Raw genomic sequence first — 22,235 nt, forward strand, 5'->3', positions numbered from 1 at the left:
CCAAAGCATGCTGCGTGTGTGTGTGTGTGTGTACACACATACGTACGTACTGAGAGATTTTCCATATTTGATTAGAACTTGAAAAGCAAGAAGCGCTTATCAAAACAGTGGATATACGGAACAAATAATGAAAATATCCACGCTGACCTAAATATAGAAATGACTTTAAAATACTTCTCCCATCAATATTTGATGAGCTAATTACAAATATAATGAATTTGGTGATACATTCCTAGTAAATTGCCTGTATTATTGAGGAGCGTCGGTGCGGCTCCAGAGCGCTGTGTGTGTGGACCGCCACCACGCCCGCTCGACTAGCGCCGCGTCCGTCACTAACGCAGCCTGCATGAACAGTCGGTGGAAGAGCGAATTGCATCATATTAAAGAACATCTTACTTCGCGAAGAATATACTGTAAGAGGGAAATATGGATCAACCACCCGACCTCGTCACAGACTTGACCGAACGCGCTTCTCGAGCGGATGAGAAGATCCCGGTGAACCCGGAGAGCGAGGCTGGGAGCGAGCAGCAGCCGCCGGGTAGAAGACACAGTTGCTCCAGCACCAGGGGTAAGATCTCATGATCTCATATATGTGTTATGACAGGACACGCAGACATTTGCGACAGGGCTGTCTTGGTTGATCAGTCCTTGAGCTCTTGGGCAGATTAAAGCCACTGACACGCTAGTTTTATTCTTCTGTGTAGCCTCCTGTAACTATGACCAGGTATCAATTGCACATTTCCATTTTATGGTGAATGTTTTGCTAGTTTACAGTGAAATGTTTGGTCGCCCGATCGTCGTTGAATATATGGCCTAACAGGATAGGTGTCAGCTGTAAGAACGCTTGTAACACTTGGACTAAGTTGTTAAATACACCCGTGTGATTGTGTTTGGGAGTCATCTGGTCCAGTGAGCCCGGTGCTGTGGGCTTCAGGAACACCACGTCTCGTCGGATTAATAAAGCAGCTCTCAGCAGAATACGGTCTCAGTGTTGCCGGATAATCCCGGCGTAATGAAACGTCCTGTTACCACATCTGTGTGTGTTTGGTAACGGCTTTGTGAACTCTACCCCTGCGTCCAATCTATTTATTTTACATTAAACAGAGCCACACCCCATTATACGTCCCGGATTGAAGACCGTAGAAAACGTGGATTTCTCCCGTTTATTGGCAGTAATACAGTAACACAGTAATACAGTGATACAGTAATACAGTGATACAGTAATACAGTGTGTCCACGCATAGTTCAGGTCTGGTCAGTTTTCGTGGACGTGTGTATCAACCCCCCCGCGCTTGGCAGGCGCTGTGCTGGCCGCTGGCGTGCGGAGTTATGTAACTACTCGGGTCCAGTGGACACGGAACATTGTGGCATTCTCACTTCTTGCCTGCTCGGTCTAAGCAGTCTGGTTCGTCACCATTGTATTTGGGTGACATGTCTTACTTTTGTCTAATGTATTTGTGTCGCCTCCAACCTCCGTGGCTAGCACGTGCTCCGTGGTTACGTAACGGGACAGCAGCAGGCTGGCCCAGCGGTCTACTGTGCGGACCTTCCTAACCCGAACCCGAACCTAACCCGCTAACCCTAAACCGATAACATATATTCAGACTTTCCAAAGACTTGAGCGATTAATTCTTGCAGCTTTACATAACAGTTGCTTTGTGCAAATGGGAAAACATGCACGCAGCTGTTTGAATGGGTTTAACTTTACAGGTACAATTCAGTTTAGTTCTTTAACTGCAGGTGTTGGTGTTCTGTGTCTTATGACCTATGACCCAGTAGGTCAGGGTTAAAGCCTTTGTGCATGTAAAATCTCCTTTGTTTGCACCAGACAGGAGGCAAAAGTTCTGTTCTGATTTCTCTGTGATAAACATCAAGTTGATAAAGGCACCAAAGCTGAAGTGCACCTGCCCAGTGTACTCTTTCTCATCGTGCACATCTCCGTTTGTGCACGTGTTGCGTTTTCACCAATTTTTCCAGATTTATTGTTTTTGTAACAGCATGTAACAAGACAACAGATGCCAAACTAACAAACAACTCATTGGAATGACATTTTATATGTAGTTTACCAAGCGAGTCCTGATGGAACATTTTATTATTTGATATTGTCTCTTTGATTTTCTTCTGTGTTCATGTGATGGGAGTTTCCATTTCCATATGACTCCTTGATTAGCGCTTAGACTCGTATGACTCAATATGTGATTAGCACTTAGATTCGTATGACTCGATATGTGATTAGCACTTAGATTCGTATGACTCAATATTTGTGTAATATATTTTTTCTGTCTGGGAGCTCTGATACCATGAGATTGTGAGATTTTGTGGCAACTAGGCCACAAAACATTTAGATTTTCTTGCAACAGCAAAATAGTGTTAGTTATGTTAGTCTTAATGTGATTTTGCTGTTGCAAATTTAAAACGAGCTGTCTTAAAAAATGCAATAAACCAATGTCATGCCATTAAAAATTACACTCCCAAAGCTAATGCATTTTTATCACCTTGTAGCAGACAGTAGAGGTCTCGTGGTCCTCTCTCTGCAGGGCAGTCTGTTGTGGGGATGTAGGGCTTCCATAGTGTGAAATATTCCAGTGGTATCCCAAAGATACAGCAGTACAGAGTTATGTAGCTCCTAAAATACTTATGATGACAAAATTCATATAAGTGTGAAAATAATGATCTGTGTTAATTATTGTGATACAATAATGGTGCAGTCTCAGGAGTAGCCCTGGTGCTGTAAAAATGTCAGAGTATTTTCATATCAATGTTTGGTTTCACTGGTTCTGGTCTGCTCTGAGCTACACTGAGTTAGGAAGAAAAATCTAGGATTAGGGTTATAGCTCTAAGGTATAGAGTTAAAGGTATAGAGTTAAAGGTATAGAGTTAGGGTTATAGTTCTAAGGTTAGGGTTAAAGGTATAGAGTTAGGGTTATAGCTCTAAGGTTAGGGTTAAAGGTATAGAGTTAGGGTTATAGCTCTAAGGTTAGGGTTAAAGGTATAGAGTTAGGGTTATAGCTCTAAGGTTAGGGTTAAAGGTATAGAGTTAGGGTTATAGTTCTAAGGTTAGGGTTAAAGGTATAGAGTTAGGGTTATAGCTCTAAGGTTAGGGTTAAAGGTATAGAGTTAGGGTTATAGCTCTAAGGTATAGAGTTAAAGGTATAGAGTTAGGGTTATAGCTCTAAGTTTAGGGTTAAAGGTATAGAGTTAGAGTTTATGTTCCCCTCTTCCCAACTAGAGTTATCTTGAATACTGATTTAAACATTTGGTTTCTTGTTTATAGTTTAATGTACTACAGAAATTCTGTTTCAAAATATTTTATTGGGCTGTTATTTGGGCTGTTAATTTCTTTGTGTCATCATTAACAACATTACATTAGCAGACAAATCTGTGTTTTGAATTTGACTGAATCATCTCTTAGCTCTTAAAGCAAGTTCAATGCTATTTTTCAAGTGATGAGTGTGGATTATGTTTTTGTTTAGATTAAATTATGTTTAGGCTGTTTCAAATGAGTGTAGATTATAAATGTTTATACTGGTATGAATGTCAATTATAATAAATGTATTGGCTATTGTTTGAGTGCGGATTATGAATTCTCATGGTGCTATGACTGGATTATGTAAATTTGGATTATGAATGTTTAATATTTTGAGTGTGAATTAAAAAAATTATGCTATTTTGAGTGTGGATTTTAAACTTTTATGCTATTTTGAGTGTAGTTTATGAATGTTAGGATTATAAGTGTGGACTATGAATATTTTTGATTTTTGCTTTTGCTGAGGACCCAGTGGCAGCCAGATCTTTAAACTGAGCTCACCTAACAGCACTGTGATATTCAGGACAAACCATGCTCCCCTACCAGCTCGTGAAACTTGCAGGGTTAGGATTAGGATGTGGGGTTAGGGTGCAGGGTGAGGATTAGGATTAGAATGCAGGGTTAGGATTAGGATGTGGGGTTAGGACAACAAACATCCAGCTCAACACAGTTGGACAGGAATATTGCATAAAAGGAATGATATAATGATAAAAACCAACTAAAAGTAGCAGCTTATCTCCTGTGCTGAGTGTTCTCATAGGACAAGGGTGAAAGAGAACACAGGAGCAAGAGAATTAAGCTACAGTTCTGCAGATGTAATTCCTACTGTGCAAAGTATATGCAGGATGATTAAATGCAAATGCACAGTGACACTGAAAATAATCACTTTATAAGTTGGAATGCCTCTTGAAGAGGAAAATAGTATAATTGGCAAGTGTGTGTTTACCAGAAAAGATGATAAACCTGGTAGATTGTCAGGTTTAATATACCTGGTAGATTGTCCGGTTTAATATACCTGGTACATTGACAGGTTTAATATACCTGGTACATTGTCATGTTTTAATATACCTGGTACATTGTCATGTTTTAATATACCTGGTACATTGTCAGGTTTTAGTATACCTGGTACATTGTCCGGTTTAGTATACCTGGTAGATTGTCAGGTTTAATATACCTGGTACATTGTCAGGTTTTAGTATACCTGGTATATTGTCAGGTTTAGTATACCTGGTAGATTGTCAGGTTTAATATACCTGGTACATTGTCAGGTTTAATATATAGGTTTAATATATAACACATCTTCAATCTTTCCTTGCTTGTTTTTCAATTGTTCATTATAATTATTACCAAAACACTGTCATGCATGTGCTCCGGTCATCTTCCCTCCACAGACTCATACACAACACACATATTTTCGGCACAGTTGGTCTTCAGTTTGCAGGGTTGCCAACTCTCTAACCCTAACCCTAACCATGAGTAGGTGAGCCAGAGCACCGAAAGGTCTTAGACCCCTTTTACTTTAAGATTAACTCTATACCATAACCTAACTTTAACCGAAAAAAAAATTCTATGATTCAATGAGTTACTAGTTCGCTCTGGTGCCAACCACTGGCGATCGGTAGATCGCGATATAATACTTAATTAGTGTCCATTTTACCCCCCTCCCCCCATCAACAATTTACACTCGCCACCTCCTCCAGGTTCAAATCTCACTCCAAGCGATCTTCAAAAGTTGGCAACCCTGAGTTTGTTTCTGTTAAGTTTTGTTTCCATCTGCCTGACACTTCTCATTTGTTGTTGTGTCCAGCTTTATCTGCCCTTGCTGGACACACCATAACCTTTATCTGCCCTTGTTGGACACACCATAACCTTTATCTGCCCTTGCTGGACACACCATAACCTTTATTTGCAGAAGTGCCATTATGGTTTGCATGCAGCTACGGTTAGGAAGTCATATTTGGCCTATCTTGTAAAGGTCACCAAGCTTTTATGTCTTCATATATAAATACAAAAAGATTGTATGTGTAACTGAACAGGAACAGACTAATTACAGCCATCTAGAGGAGAACAGAGGGAGATGAGCACTGTGGCATCACTGTGTGAACCCTAGCATGTATCAGACGAGCGTCTTGGCACTGTGATAACATGTATCAGATGAGCATCCTGTCACTGTGATAACGTGTATCAGACGAGCATCCTGTCACTGTGATAACGTGTATCAGATGAGCATCCTGTCACTGTGATTGCGAGTATCAGACGAGCGTCCCGTCACTGTGATAGCTTGTATCAGACAAACATCCTGTCACTGTGATAGCTTGTATCAGACAAACATCCTGTCACTGTGATAGCGGGTATCAGACGAACGTCCTGTCACTGTGATAACGGGTATCAGACAAACATACTCTCACTGTGATAGCGGGTATCAGACAAACATACTGTCACTGTGATAGTGCGTATCAGACGAACGTCCTGTCACTGTGATAGCGGGTATCAGACGAACGTCCTGTCACTGTGATAGCGCGTATCAGACGAATGTCCTGTCACTGTGATAGCGGGTATCAGACGAACGTCCTGTCACTGTGATAGCGGGTATCAGACAAACATACTGTCACTGTGATAGCGCGTATCAGACGAATGTCCTGTCACTGTGATAGCGGGTATCAGACGAACGTCCTGTCACTGTGATAGCGGGTATCAGACGAACGTCCTGTCACTGTGATAGCGGGTATCAGACAAACATACTGTCAGCACTGTTCCGGTGTGATGGCTGGGATTGTCAGTAGCTAGTAGAGCGTTTATAAAACAACCCTGACTGGTTTGACGTAAATATGTAAATCATGTGTAAATATATAAAGACTGTAGCTTTAAAAATGTTACATGCCCAGTACATCTCAAGGTTTTAACTTTTAACGCATTTTTCTTCTTTTCCTTTCTCCAACACACTACCTGGATAAAGATAACAGTGAACTTCTGTTAAACAATGAGAGTCAAAAATGGAGTGTAATAGTCCTGTAGATTAGAAACCTCCAGTGAAATATTTCTGAGATGTTAGTTTACCATTCAGCATATTTAATACTTACCCATTAATGTTTTGTGAGTGGTTCAAACGAGTTGAATTGAACATTGATATCAATGTCACCACATGAACGTGCAATAAAGCAAATGCTATTTAAGACAGACTGAACTCAATATTCAGCATAGGTCAAATAAACAGGTTGTGGTGTTTACTGCTTGTGTAAGTGTTTATTTTGGTATTTGGTGTTCCCTCTACATCTTACTTTGTTCCTGTTCTTTTACATGTTGTCTCTGGTTATGGTGTTAGGGTTATGGTGTTGGTGTTATGATGCTATGATGCTAGGTTTATGGCATTAGGGTGTTGGTGTTGGGATGCTAAGGTTATGGTGTTGGTGTTTGGATGCAAGGGTATGGTGTTAGGGTTATGGTGTTAGGATGCTAGGGTTATGGTGTTAGGATGCTAGGGTTAGGGTGTTTGGATGCTAGGGTTATGGCGTTAGGGTTATGATGTTAGGATGCTAGGGTTATGGGGTTAGGGTTATGGTGTTGGTGTTAGGATGCTAGGGTTATGGCGTTAGGGTTATGGTGTTGGTGTTAGGATGCTAGGGTTAGGGTGTTGGTGTTAGGATGCTAGGGTTAGGGTGTTTGGATGCTAGGGTTATGGTGTTAGGGTTATGATGTTAGGATGCTAGGGTTATGGTGTTAGGGTTATGGTGTTGGTGTTAGGATGCTAGGGTTATGGCATTAGGGTTATGGTGTTGGTGTTGGGATGCTAAGGTTATGGTGTTGGTGTTTGGATGCAAGGGTATGGCGTTAGGATTATGGTGTTAGGGTTATGGTGTTAGGATGCAAGGTTATGGTGTTAGGGTTATGGTGTTAGGATGCTAGGGTTATGGTGTTAGGGTTATGATGTTAGGATGCTAGGGTTAGGGTGTTTGGATGCTAGGGTTATGGGGTTAGGGTTATGGTGTTGGTGTTAGGATGCTAGGGTTATGGCGTTAGGGTTATGGTGTTGGTGTTAGGATGCTAGGGTTATGGTGTTAGGGTTATGATGTTAGGATGCTAGGGTTATGGTGTTAGGGTTATGATGTTAGGATGCTAGGGTTATGGTGTTAGGGTTATGATGTTAGGATGCTAGGGTTATGGTGTTAGGGTTATGATGTTAGGATGCTAGGGTTATGGCGTTAGGGTTATGATGTTAGGATGCTAGGGTTAGGGTGTTAGGGTTATGGTGTTGGTGTTAGGATGCTAGGGTTAGGGTGTTGGTGTTAGGATGCTAGGGTTAGGGTGTTTGGATGCTAGGGTTATGGTGTTAGGGTTATGATGTTAGGATGCTAGGGTTATGGTGTTAGGGTTATGATGTTAGGATGCTAGGGTTATGGTGTTAGGGTTATGATGTTAGGATGCTAGGGTTATGGTGTTGGTGTTAGGATGCTAGGGTTAGGGTGTTTGGATGCTAGGGTTATGGTGTTAGGGTTATGATGTTAGGATGCTAGGGTTATGGCGTTAGGGTTATGGTGTTGGTGTTAGGATGCTAGGGTTATGGCGTTAGGGTTTGGATGCTAGGGTTATGGTGTTAGGGTTATGATGTTAGGATGCTAGGGTTATGGTGTTAGGGTTATGATGTTAGGATGCTAGGGTTATGGTGTTAGGGTTATGATGTTAGGATGCTAGGGTTAGGGTGTTAGGGTTATGGTGTTGGTGTTAGGATGCTAGGGTTATGGTGTTACAGTTAGCTCAGCAGTGTGAGACTGAGTGTATGACTGTGTGTTTGTGTGTGTAGATTTGTACACTTCCTCATGTCTTTTAGAGGTTTGTAGTGTGTGTGCCTTTGGCCAAAATCTAAACACAGCAAGCCAGTTACTATGACATCATTTAAACAAAACCTGGTGTTCATATAATTAAAGCCTGGTGTTTGTATGATTAGCCCTTTCCAGAATAGATGTCAAGCAAACATAGCCAAGCACTTTTAAAGGTCTGTCAGACAATTGCAACATCCATTATACAATATGAATGCTTCAGTATTACTGTTCATCATACTAATGGATCAAGTATGGCCTAATGGAGTAAGTACATACTAATGGAGCAACTGGGCAGTTTACAGAGATCAGCTTATTTACCCAGAACCACCTTCCCATCAAACTCTCATCCACGTGGCATGTTTGCAGTCTGGTTTTTACTCCGTTTCCTCTGTTTTACTGTGACTGCAAACACAAACCCTGGCGCTGCTGCCCTGATGGAGCTGAAGACTGAGTCACTGCTTGGCCGAATTAGCGGGAGGACGTTAGCACGGGGGACGTGGTTGGCACACCTCGAGTCCTCAATCATTATTGTAAAAAGACTGTAAAAGCCTCCCTTGATTTCTAGACGTTTAGTAGTTGGAAGCTTGTGTGTAAATTGTTCTACAGTGACACTTAATTGCTCAAACACATGCAGGTTTCAGGAGGAGAGTGAATGGTTGCGTGTGAGTGACGGAGCAGCTGTACGCGTGTGGAGGGCCAGTACAGGAGGGTTATGGAAAAAGAGCTTCAGTAACTGGGGTTATGTAAACCATACTGGTGTGCAATAATGTCAAAGACTTAGGAGCCGTGTACTCTGTTATTTCTTTAATGGACAATAAAACAGTTTGAGCCTGTTTTGTTTTGGTTTGGTTTTTAGTTTTGATTTGATTTTATGTTCTGTTATTTTTTTTTGTTGTTGTCTTTTCTTTACGTCTAGCATCTGGGAGCCAGTAGAGGGCGCTGTGTATGTGCTGCATCTTGACCTTGTTCCTTGTGGCTTGTTTTGTTGACGTCTATTTTATCAGAACAGAACACAGTGAATTTAATGGTGTATATACAGAAAGTTCCAGTGGCCCCTATCAGTGGTTGACAGAGCAGTGCAGTTTCATGGGAGGTAGAATGTGCTACAATACTCCAGTCATAATTACTTCCTCAGTAGGGGTCAAACGTAGCAGACAAATAATCTGGAATTTGTGTTATTTAGCTGTTCCTTCATGTCCGTCCTTTCTAGAGGTTTATTCATCCCTGTGGAGGTTTTAGTCCTGTTTTTCTAATTTGCTCTCCCCATCTTTCTTTCTTTCTCCTACTTACTGTCTCCTTCTTTTTGCCTGTCTTTCTCTCTTTCTTTTCCCTCTTTGATTTAGGTCATTGTGTTCTTCTCTCGGTTTGCAGAGGTGTACTCACCCCTCATTAGGTCTGCAGGGGAGTACTATGGGAGTATTAGTTGAGAATTAGGGTAGTATTAGTGTGCATTTCTAATTCCTCATCGGAAAATGTGTTTTCTCTCTTCTCCCTCCTCCACCCTTCATCCCCTCCCCTCTCCTCCTCTCCCTCCCCTCCTTCTCCTCTCCTCCTCTCCCTCCCCTCCTTCTCCCCTCTCCTCCTCTCCCTCCCCTCCTTCTCCTCTCCTCTCTTTTCTTCCCCATCTCTCTGCTCCTACTGTGTTATTTTCCCCTTTGCTCATTTGTGTTTTGTTTCCCTGCACTCTGTGCTGCACTCTGTTGTGTAGTTTGTGTCTGTGCTGCACTCTGTTGTGTAGTTTGTGTCGGTGCTGTACTCTGTTGTGTAGTTTGTGTCGGTGCTGTACTCTGTTGTGTAGTTTGTGTCTGTGCTGCACTCTGTTGTGTAGTTTGTGTCGGTGCTGCACTCTGTTGTGTAGTTTGTGTCGGTGCTGTACTCTGTTGTGTAGTTTGTGTCTGTGCTGCATTCTGTTGTGTAGCTTGTGTCTGTGCTGTACTCTGTTGTGTAGTTTGTGTCGGTGCTGTACTCTTTTGAGTGCATATGTTTATTATATATACTAGAAGTGTATGAGTTTCTGTTAAGTGTATTGAGAGAGAGAGAGAGAGAGTTTGTGTGTGTGTGTGTGTGTGTGTGTGTGTGTGTGTGTGTGTGTGTGTGTGTGTGTGTGTGTGTGTGTGTGTGTGTGTGTGATGTTCTAGGAACATATTAGTGTGTTTTATTCTAATTTATTCTCACAGTTTTCTATGGTTAACATTTAACCTTAAATATATTCATAAAATAAAAATGTTTATATTTTACATACACTCCACTGATTCACAATCTGACTCCATCTCATTCACAATCTGACTCCATCTGATTCACAATCTGATTCTCCATCTGATTCTCCATCTGACTCATCTGACTCTCTAGTACTCATATAGTGATTCCTGCAGTTTCATCAGAAGTGTTTGAAAGGAGGTTAACAGAGGTGGACATTGTGGAATTAGGATGAATTACTATTGGAGTGTTTATAAATAACTAAAAATATATAAATAATTAAGCTCCAATTAACCAATTTTTGGATATTGAACAGAACAGTAATAAATGTTTGTACATAGCGGGTGCAAGTGCATCTGGTCCATAGAAGCAGCTGTCAATCATTATGACTTTGAACAAAACTGTTTTACTTCCTACAATTTCCATTGTCTGTGAGATGCAATAATTGTACCTGTTTCGTTTATCTGTGTAAGACACAGTGATAAGGACATATAACATAATGTCGGACTGTTCCACTGTGACAGATTCAAGGTACAAAAGAGTGTATATCAGATAAAGGGACCTCTCTCTCTCTCTCTCTCTCTCTCTCACCCTGTCCCTTTCCTGCTTGTCTATCATGAGGTGTGAAAACAGAAGAGCTGTATTCCCACCTTGCTGCATGGCCGTCTTTTCCAGTACTGGCAGTTTGAGTTTTCCACCTGAACTTGAAATGGTACATTTAGACATTACAAGCAGGTTCATTTTGGACACAATTATTTAAATCCACAAAGAGGTTAATTACATGATGAAATAATACACAGTTAAATAGTATTGCTCACACAAATATTTCACTAGACCAAGAAAATAAGTAACTTGTTCACATTGCTGGTGACCAAATTAATGATAGGTTAGGGTTAGTCTTAGGGATAGGGGTTAGGGTTAGGGTTGGCATTATGCTTGCACAAACAGGTTTTTATATGAGCTGTTGAATTTTCTCCATTTTCATCTCGTAATACTGTCCTGTATCATTTGTAAACTTGGATTTTCAAAGGCAAAGGAACACCAAATGTGTTTCAAATTATGTATATAAAAAAAGAAAAAGAATGTATAATTCATAGAATTACTGAATTCAGGAAGTCTTGGAGATGTTTGCCGAGAAGTTTATTAATGTTTTGCCTGACTCAGAAAATTGTATCTGTGGATTCCTGTGTGAAGGGCTGATCTAAGATCAGACTTTGCAAAAACACTCAGCCCTGGAGCATATTAGCCTGTATGTGTGTCACTGCCCGCTTGGCTCAGAGTCAGTTAATTAAGTAATCAAAGCCCCAGGGTTCATATTTGAAAGCAGGGAAACCATCTGTCTGTTATTTTGTTCCAAATATCACAGACACAAGACAGAGAGTTAGTCACATGACTAGTTTCAGTTTGAAGTTAAAAATTGGAATGAATGAAATGAAATTGAAATTGGAATGAAAAGCAAAAATATCATAGCTGAGAAATGACTGTTTTAAATCTACCAGCCTTCAAATCCTGTAACCAGCCTTCATATAGAGAAGAAACATTTAAACATATATGAGGCTTTAGCACAGCACTGTACTAACACTGTAACCTAATCTACAATATAAATTGTGGGACTAAATTAATTAAAGGTTCATATCTTGTTTACAAATACAGATAAAGTAAATGTAGCTGCTGTCAGATGGCTAATTAGCTGCCTTACCTATGAAGCTACACTACAAAAGACTGCTAACTTATTAAGCATTGTAAACAGATTTCTTACTAAAACATTAACTTATGTTTGTTAATTATCATACTGTCATACATATTCACATGTTTGACTGCAGCTGTAAACATTTCACAGATGCCAGTAGCTCCTCCTCCTTTTTTAGTATGCATCTTTAATTTTTGAGTATACTCAGCCTTGACACTTAATTATACTGCATACTATATTCTCAAAACCATTTAGAATGAGTAAATTAGTAAATGCAATTGGAACACACTGCGTGTATGTCTTGAGAACCCAGTTCAGCATGAATAGGGGTTACTAAGAAACTTGGTGAATGGAAGGATACGTGATGAGAGGCCAATGTAGACCGAGACCATGAAGATTTAGTCCTTCAGTCTCATCCTGCTCTCAAACATCAATCATCAGAGTGGAGCTCTCGCGTGTAAGCTATACTCTAATACATGCTGACGAGCTTCTACGAAACATTTGCTAGCTAGTTAAGGTAAATTAGACAGCGAGTTACTTAACAATCCTTGGTGGATGTAGCAGTTGTAAAAACTATTTAAGCTGCATTAGCTAACTAACTGTCTGTAACTTCAGATTCACAATGAAATCGATATTTGGAATGCTGATAGTGGTTTGGCGCAAACGTTCAAAGTTTCTTTGGCTTTGGGTGGTAAATGTTATCATCTGTGCTAACCGTGACATATAATTGTTAATAAATCCCAGTGGGCTGGATAACCAACATGTCTCACGCATGCGTAAGACTAGCAGCCGTAAGCGTGCAGCGTCCGCGACTTATCTGAAATAACGTTAAATTACGCACATGCGTAGTCCAAATCAGGTTAGTGGCATTTGCGGTACAGGTGTATTGCTGCCCCCAACAGGCCAGCTGTAACAGTAGCAGAAGATCTGATCATAAATGTGGCGGTCTCTGTCACTACCCGATTTGAACCCGGAAAACCACAACATTGAACAGCCTCTCCTGTTTACATTGTTAACTCGCCACTGAGGCGTGCGAGTTGATCAGATTTACCCGCTACTTCATAAATTTACCCGCATTTGGCCAGTGGCGGGTGCAAATTTCCAACCCTGTTTACAACAAGTAAGCGTTGAATGTTGAAACTAAGCTCTTCTCAGACTTCTCAGGAAGAGTAATGTACTGGGTGACACCACAGGGCAAAAAGATCAGAGATTACGCATGACTAGAGGAGACATACAATGGGTAGTCCATATGTGAGGGATAACAGCACTGGTAACTAGACTACTGAGATCCACGAAAGATACAGGAGCCAAAATAGTGAAATAGCCAATTAACCCTCCAAAGTGTTCTCTCAGAGTCACAGGACTTCAGAACCCTGATTGTGGATCCACCCAGACCTGAAACAAAACAGCACTGGAAGAGGATATGGGGGAGTGAAACATCACGTAACACCAGTGCTAAGTGGTGAAGATATCTCGAAGTAGAACACCAGAATTTCAGTCAGCATTGTAACTGATAATAAAGTGTAAAATATATCAAAGAGACTCACTCATCCACCGGACCAGGATATATATGAAGGACATGGGAATGTAATTTGGATTGGAAAATTGTAGTCGATTGATTGTAAAAAAAAAAAAAGGAAAAGTGATCAGGACAAAGGTAATTGAATATGGCCACATAACAATCCTGGAGGATGGCTACAGATACCTGGGGATTCGCCGATCACACAGAACCCATGATCCAGCACCTCCCCAAGGTAAGACAGGTCCTCAAGAGTCAGAGTGGGAACAAAAAAAAAACCAGTGCCACAAACCCAGTATGTCCTGCCTGTCATCAGATATCCAGCAGGCATAATAACCTGGCCAAGAGAAGAACAGAAAGCTGCTGACGTGAAGAGCAGAAAACTCCTGACAATGCATTGGGCACTCCACCCAAGATCCAATATCTAACGGCTGTATGCCAGCAGGAAGGAGGGGAGTGGGCCTCCAACATGTAAGATCTGCCATCCAGGGTGAGACAGCAAACGTCCATGAATAACTTCAAGCAAGGATGAGTGTGTGCATGGCGTGTCCCACCAGCAGATAGTAAAGGAGCTGGACTCAAGACAATTCTACCAATGGCTGTAAAGGGCAGTACCTAGGAGCAGAACAAATGAACCAATCAGAGCAGCACAAGATCATGGGCTAGGTGCCTCTTGGGTATGGGCATATCACACCAGAGAAAACAAAACAAAACTGACACTACACAGGAGCCACTGAGACTCTCCACCTAGTAGAAGGATGCTTTAGGATGTGTCTTAATTACATGTCTGTGTGCATTGGCAGTTGCTTCTTGGTGACTATGAGGAGGAAACTCAAAAGAAAGAACTGATTGCTCTCTTGGAACTTCAGAACCTCATGGAATGGATTATGACTTAAACATCTGCATTTTCTGAAGGCTCCTCCAGAATGTGCACAGCTGACGAAGGGCCTGTGTTTGAAACGTTGTGTGGTTCAGCCTCTGCTTTGGCAAATTCAGTTGGAAATGTCAAGAGTGCGCAGGCATGTTAAGGCTTTTTGACAGACTACGTGTCTTGTTTCAAGATAAGCAACGGTACATGGATCACAAGTTATGGGGTATTAGATTTGTCTGATGGATCTTTGCATTAGAATAGATTCCTTGGCCTGTTATTCAAAAGAAGTGATTAAAGAGATACACTCACCCTAGCCCAAACACTGCTGTGTATGTACAGGGACTGGTATAACACTCACCCTAACCATATCCCTAACCCTACTGTCAGACTGGCTAATAAGGCCTGAGGAGTTAAAGGACACCGTGTCTTTGACAGGCTTTATTACTTCCTGGGATTAACTTTTATGCTGAAGCAGTCTGGTTAAATGATTAGCGTATGCATCATTCCACTGAGCAGTAGCTAAACACAGTGAGTAAACATGATATTTAATGTTTAATTCAATATATTAATTTCTGTCTGTTTTCTTTTTTAGATGCACCAAAGAAGGCTCACACGTGTAAGTATGAGTGATTATTATTCCATTATTCTGTAGTATATATATAGAGAGAGTGAGTATGTGTGTGAATATAAATGTGGCTAAACAGGGAGACTATGCTTGATCCAGAGGCCTTCAGGGACAAGGGTGTAGGGTTATGGTTAGGCATTAGGGTGTAGGGTTAGGGGTTAGGATTAGGGCTATGTGAGGCTGGAGGGTTGTGGACAGTGGGGAGTGGAGGATGCAACTGTGTGACTGCAGACTGTCAGATGAACAATTCTATGCACATTGAGGTATTAATCCATAATCCAAAATTCAGAGTGGATTAGGTCTTCAGGACCCAAGTGACTAACGGGGATTTGTTTAACATGCCTAAGGTGTCAAGAGATAGAAACGCAAAAGAATAGAAAGAATGTGAGAGAGTAAGAATGAGAGACAGAACTAATGAGAGAGAGAGAGACAGAGTGAGAGAGAGAGAGAAAGAGAGAAAGTGAGAAACAAGAAAATAGAGAATGTTAAACCAGAGGATTAACAGCTCCTGTAACATTGAGGAAAATATTCTCAAAATGTGAGACTCTCAAATGCATGCAAGCTACAAATGCAGATGAAAATTGCTTTGTGTGTGTTAATATTAGAGAGATGGGGAGAAAGAGGGAGGAGAGCTAGGGAGAAGGAGAAAGAGGGAAGATTAAGGGAGGCATTTTCTTTCGCATGCTCTAATGAATATGCCACAGAGGTGCTGGAGGGCTGTTTGTTTCTTCTCTATATGGGTTCTCCTCTTCTGCTCAGCAAAGAGTCTGATCTCTGCCAGGTCTAACCCTAACTCCCCCATACTCCACCCCCTCCCACCCCCATACACCATCATACTCCCCCCATACACCATCATACTCCCCCCAATACACCATCATACTCCCCCCATGCACCACCATATTCCCCCCATACTCCTCACATACGCCCTCCATATGCCTCCCTTATGCCCCCCATAGTCCCCCCATACCCCACCATACTCCACCATACTCCCCCATACAGCACCATACTCCCCATACCCCAGCATACCCTGCCATTCTCCATCATACCCCCCCATACTCCAGCCTGTATCACTACACTATACTACACCACACTGTACTACAGCACCCTGTATCACAACACAACCTGTACTACAGCACCCTGAAAGAACCACCCTATACCACCACCATCTACCACACCACCCTGTACTACACCACCCTGTACAATTACCACCATCTACCGCACCACCCTGTACCATGACCACCCTGTACTACACCACCCTGTACAATTACCACCATCTACCACACCACCCTGTACTACACCACCATGTACCATCACCACCATCTACCACACCATCTACCACACCACCCTCTACCATCACCCTGTACTACACCACCCTCTACCACACCACCCTGTACCATCAACACCATCTACCACACCACCATCTACCACACCACCCTCTACCATCACCCTGTACTACACCACTCTCTACCACACCACCCTGTAGCATCATCCCTTACTAGGGCTGAACGATTAATTGCATTTGCGATAATTTCGCGATTTTTAAAAACGCGATTGTCTAATCGCATAGGCTGCGATTTAAACTGGTCGCGTGACTTGGGAGCGAGCCGAGCCGAGGACGAATGGAGCAAACCCGAGCAGGAGGCAGGGAGGTGGAGAAGTGAAGTTAACACAGCGCACTTTAACTTGTTGCACAATGGCTTCAGGCTCGACAGAAGCTGACACTACTGAAAGTCTAATACCAAAGAGGGGCAGCACATCAGTTGTGTGAAATTACTTTGGCTTTTAAAAGATGCTGCTCAACGTCAGGTACCCTGCAAAACGTGCCTTGCTACTGTTGCTACGACGCGAGGTAACACTACATTTACATTTATGGCATTTGGCAGACGCCCTTATCCAGAGCGACTTACATTTTTATCTCATTTTTTATACAAGTGAGCAATTGAGGGTTAAGGGCCTTGCTCAGAGGCACCTCAGTCAAGGCCTCAGGTCTGGGGATCGAACCCACGACCCTCCGGTCACAAGACCAGTTCCCTAACCAGCAGGCCATGACTGCCCTCACTACAAACTACAAACCTTCTTCAGCATAAAAAAAACACCACAAAGCCTCTTTGTAAGGCTAAAATGCCAACGACCAGTGCTGCATCTTCAAATACGCAAAAGTGTTTCTCTGCGCTTATACAGCTTTAGTATGCGGTGAGCAGCGAAATACCGTAAAATCACGCATATAGGCGCAATAAGATTTAAAGCGCGGATGAATCGCGAAAGCGTGGATAGCTTGACCGCGGTCCAGCAGACAGGGTTCAATGACCGAACCGTTTGAAAGTGTAACTCCTTATGGATGTAATTGGAAGCGGCACGCTGAAATAACTCGGGCAGTAACGGAGTTCATAGTGAAAGACATGATGTCCGTTAATGTAGTGAACAATCCCGGCTTCATGGCTTTGTTAAACACACTGGATATGCGCTACCAAATGCCCTCACACACATATTTTAGCCAAGTTGCTATACCTGCAGGGTTGCCAACTCTCACGCATTGAGCGTCTTAGACTAAAAAGTTAGTAGTTCGCTCTGGCGCCAACCACAGGCGATTGATCGATCACGATATAAAAATAATACTTAAATTTAGTCCATTTTTTACACACACCCCCCTCCCCCCCCCTCCCCGGCAACCCTGTATCTGAGCTGTATAAAAAATGCCGAAACAGAGTTTCCTGAAGTGGAACAATGGAAAAAATCTCGATTTTAAATTGCAATCGCAATTTATAGATAAAAAATTGCAATTAGATTATTTTCCAAAATCGTTCAGCCCTATCCCTTACTACACCACCCTGTACCATCAACCTTTACCAGCCAACCTACATAAATCAAACTACCCATTAACATGCACCAATAAACCATTACCAACAGAAGTACCTGTAGCAGAGGTAGATGGAGTGGATATAAATTGTGGAGACAAATTTCTAATGACTCTCCTTCCTTTTTCTATGAGGACATCCTGTTTTACAGCAGTGGCACAAGGATGTCTGACAACACCTGTAAAAAACACACACTCCATCATACACTCCATCACACTGTACTATCACACACTTCATCATACACTCCATCACACTGTACTATCACACACTCCATCATACACTCCATCACACTGTACTATCACACACTCCATCACCCCAATCCATCACACTCATTGTGTATCACTGTTAGCATTTAAAGGTGAAACATTCCTTTAACACCATCTTCGAGCACAGAGGTGTCCATAAGTGCACATGGCACCAGGACACCTTAGGTCGCAGCTTGATGATTGACTTTGTGTCATCGTCGGACTGTGTGTCTTGGACACTCGAGTGAAGAGAGGAGCACCACCTAGTGGTGAGTTGGATCGGATGGCAGGCGAGGATGCCGTACAGACCTGGCAGACTCAAACATATCATGAGGGTTTGCTGGGAACATCTGGTAGAGGAACCTGTCAGAAAGGTCTTTAACTCCCACTTCCAGCAGAGCTTTGACCGCATCCCGAGGGAGGCCGGAGACATTGAGTCTGAATGGGCTTTGTTCCGCACCTCCATTGTCAATGCGGCGGACCGGAGCTGTGGCCGCAGGGTTGTCTGTGCCTGTCGTGGTGGTGTGGGAAGAGTTTGGTGAGACCATGGAAAGTGACTTTCGATTGGCTCCGAGAAGATTCTGGAAAATCGTCAGGCAACTCAGGACAGGAAAGCGGTTCCCGACCAACACTGTATACAGTGGGGCTAGGGATCTGCTGACCTCGACTGTGGATGTCATTAGGCGGTGGAAGGAATACTTCGAGGAACTTCTCAATCCCACCATCACGTCTTCCATAGAGGAAGCAGAGCAGGGGGACACAGACGTGGGTTTGCTTATCTCGGGCTGAGGTGAACAGGGTAGTTGTGAAACTCCTTGGCATCAAGGCTCCGGGGGTGGATGAGATCCACCCAGAGTTCCTTAAGGCTTTGAATGTTGTGGGACTGTCCTGGCTGACAAGTCTTTGCAACATCGCGTGTACATTGGGGGCAGTGTCTCTGGACTGGCAAACCGGGGTGGTGGTTCCCCCTTTTAAGAAAGGGGACGGGAGGATGTGCTCCAACTATCCAGGGATCACACTCCTCAACCCCCCTGGTAAGGTCTATGTACAGGGTTCTGGAGAAAAGAGTCCGGTCGATAGTCGAATCTCAGTTACAAGAGGAACAATGTGGGTTTTGTCCTGGTCGTGGAACACTGGACCAGCTTTTCACCCTTGAGATTGGTTCGCATGGCCGGCAGTAAGTCAGACTGGTTCCGGGTGGGAGTTGGACTCCACCAGAGCTGCCCGTTGTCACCGATTCAGACAGAACTTCTTGGCGTACCCAAGTGGCGGAGGGGGTTCGGTTTGGTGGCCTCAGGATTCCGCATCTCCTTTTTGCGGATGATGTGATCCTGTTGGTATCATCAGGCCAGCACCTACAACCCTCGCTGGATCAGTTTGCAGCCGAGTGTGAGGCAGCCGGGATGAGAATCAGCACCTTTCGGACAAGGGTGTAGTGCCCTCTCTGGGTCGGGAATGAGGCCTTGCCTCAAATGGAGGAGTTGATGTATCTCGGGTTCTTGTTCACGACTGAGGGAAGAATGGAACGAGAGATTGACAGGCGGATCGGTGCTACAGCTGCAGTATTGCGGACGCTGTACCGGACCGTTGTGGTGAAGAGAGCGCTGAGCCAAAAGGCAAAGCTTTCGATTTACTGGTCAATCTACGTTCTGACTCTTACCTATGGTCACGAGCTCTGGGTAGTGACCATTCTCATCCCGGCTGCCTCGCACTCGGCTACAAAATAATGAGATCGCGAATACAAGTGGCCGAAATGAGTTTTCTCCGTAGGGTGTCCGGGCTCTCCCTTAGAGATAAGGTACAGAGTACGGTCATCCGGGAGGGACTCGGAGTAGAGTTGCTGCTCCTCCACGTACAGAGGAGCTGGTTGAAGTGGTTCTGGCATGGCGCTCCAGGCATGTCCAACTGGGAGAAGATGAAAATGGATAGATGGATGGACATTCCTTTAAAAGATGTTTTTTATATATAAGCATGTGATTGCATTCTAATGACCTTAATTATGACCTTAATGAGGAGTGTGTGTGTGTGTGTGTATGTGTGTGTGTGTTTTCTTTTTAGCTCATATTGAGAGTATTCCCTGTAAGATCTGTGGTGATAGATCGTCTGGGATCCACTATGGGGTCATCACATGTGAGGGGTGTAAGGTAGAGAATAACTTTTGTTATAATGTCTGAGAACAACTAATAACATGCTGTACTAAATGCAACTGGCACTTAAACAAGGCAACGTTTTTTAAATACTACAATATAATACTGTAAAATTACACTATAAAACACTCTCTCTCACTCACTCTTCCACTCTCACTCTCTCTCTCTCACTCTTCCACTCTCACTCTTCCACTCTCACTCTCTCTCTCTCTCACTCTTCCACTCTCACTCTTCCACTCTCACTCTCTCTCTCTCACTCTGTCTCTGCCTCTCTCTGTGTCACTCAGGGTTTCTTTCGCAGGAGCCAGCAGGGGGCAGTGTCATATTCGTGTCCTCGTCAGAAAAGCTGTCTGATTGACCGTACCAGCCGCAACCGCTGCCAACACTGTCGACTACAGAAGTGCTTGGCAGTGGGCATGTCAAGAGATGGTGTGTGTATGTGTGAATGTTTGTGTGTGTGTTTGTGTAGGGGTGTGTGTGTGTGTGTGTGTGTGTGTGTGTGTGTGTGTGTGTGTGTGTGTGTGTGTGTGTGTGTGTGTGTGTGTGTGTGTAAAACTTATGATCATAACATATGTTGTGTGTGTGTGTGTGTGTGTGTGTGTGTGTGTACAGGTGTGCGTGTTTGTGTGTGAATGTTTGTGTAGGGGTGGTTGTGTGTGTGTGTGTGTGTGTGTGTGTGTGTGTGTGTGTGTGTGTGTATGTGTGTGTGTGTGTGTGTGTGTGTGTGTGTGTGTGTGTGTGTGTGTGTGTGTGTGTGTGTGTGTGTGTGTAACTTATGATCATAACATGTTGTTTGTGAGTGTGTGAGTAGCTGTTATGTGTAACTGTTATGATTATAACATCTATTGTGTGTGTGTGTGTGTGTGTGTGTGTGTGTGTGGTGTGTGAGAGAGAGAGTAGCTGTTATGTGTAACTGTTATGATTGTAACATATATTGTGTGTGTGTGTGTGTGTGTGTGTGTGTGTGTGTGTGTGTGTGTGTGTGTGTGTGTGTGTGTGTGTGTGTGTGTGTGTGTGAGAGTAGCTGTTATGTGTAACTGTTATGATTGTAACATATATTGTGTGTGTGTGTGTGTGTGTGTGTGTGTGTGAGAGAGAGTAGCTGTTATGTGTAACTGTTATGATTGTAACATATATTGTGTGTGTGTGTGTGTGTGTGTGTGTGTGTGTGTGTGTGTGTGTGTGTGTGTGTGTGTGTGCGTGCAGCGGTGAAATTTGGGCGCATGTCTAAGAAGCAGAGGGACAGTCTTTTTGCAGAGGTTCAGCGGCATAGACAGCAGCAGCACCAGGACAAACCTGTGGAGGAGGAGTCAGAGGCGGAGCCACCCGGAGAGGCGGAGCCATTGACACCCTCTTACACCCACTCCACCAATGGCCTCACAGTACTTCCTAATGAACTTGGCAGTTATGTAAACGGCCCCACCACAGATGAAGGGAAGGCAGACTCTGCCATTGTTGGATTCTACCTGGACACACAGCCGTCTCCCGACCAATCAGGGCTCGATATGGACGGTATTAAACTTGAACCTGTTTGTGACCTAAGTCCTGAATCTGCCATTGATCCGTACTGTTGCTATAGCGATGGTAACACTTCACCTTCTGATGACATGAATGATTTGGGTAAGAAACTATCGCACACACACACACACAAATCAAACCAGTGTCTCTTATCTCCAGGGTGGTTGGCTTCACACAGTATTTTCTTGCAGGCCTGAGCACAGGGCTGATCTGATGGGTCTCCTGTCAACCTTCACACTGAGGCAGTGACTGACAGCTCAGAGATGTGCAGTAGCAGGGGGCAGTAAATTGAGCTCCATGCCTTGTTACAGTGTGTCACCAGTAATTAGTGCCTCATTAGCACAGGCCAATCAGCAAACAGCAGGACTCTCAGCAGGCCAATCAGCAAACAGCAGGGCCCTCAGCAGGGGAAATCAACCAGTCAGATCCCTAATGACTAAAGCAC

The 22,235-nt window shown here is 43.3% G+C and overlaps 1 protein-coding gene across 1 annotated transcript in view; it reads left to right on the forward strand.

The window, feature by feature from the left end:
• The first annotated feature begins 39 nt into the window (after positions 1-39).
• rorab (RAR-related orphan receptor A, paralog b) overlaps positions 40-22,235 on the forward strand; it is a 27,912-nt gene continuing 5,716 nt past the window's right edge. The window contains exons 1-5 of the mRNA XM_077023897.1: positions 40-568; positions 14,993-15,016; positions 20,184-20,269; positions 20,560-20,701; positions 21,479-21,892. Coding sequence (XP_076880012.1) covers positions 427-568; positions 14,993-15,016; positions 20,184-20,269; positions 20,560-20,701; positions 21,479-21,892 — 808 coding nt within the window. The 5' untranslated portion in view covers positions 40-426. The remainder of the gene's footprint in view (positions 569-14,992; positions 15,017-20,183; positions 20,270-20,559; positions 20,702-21,478; positions 21,893-22,235) is intronic.

This window comes from Brachyhypopomus gauderio, chromosome 12, assembly GCF_052324685.1.
Source record: "Brachyhypopomus gauderio isolate BG-103 chromosome 12, BGAUD_0.2, whole genome shotgun sequence".
Classification (NCBI taxonomy): Eukaryota; Metazoa; Chordata; class Actinopteri; order Gymnotiformes; family Hypopomidae; genus Brachyhypopomus; species Brachyhypopomus gauderio.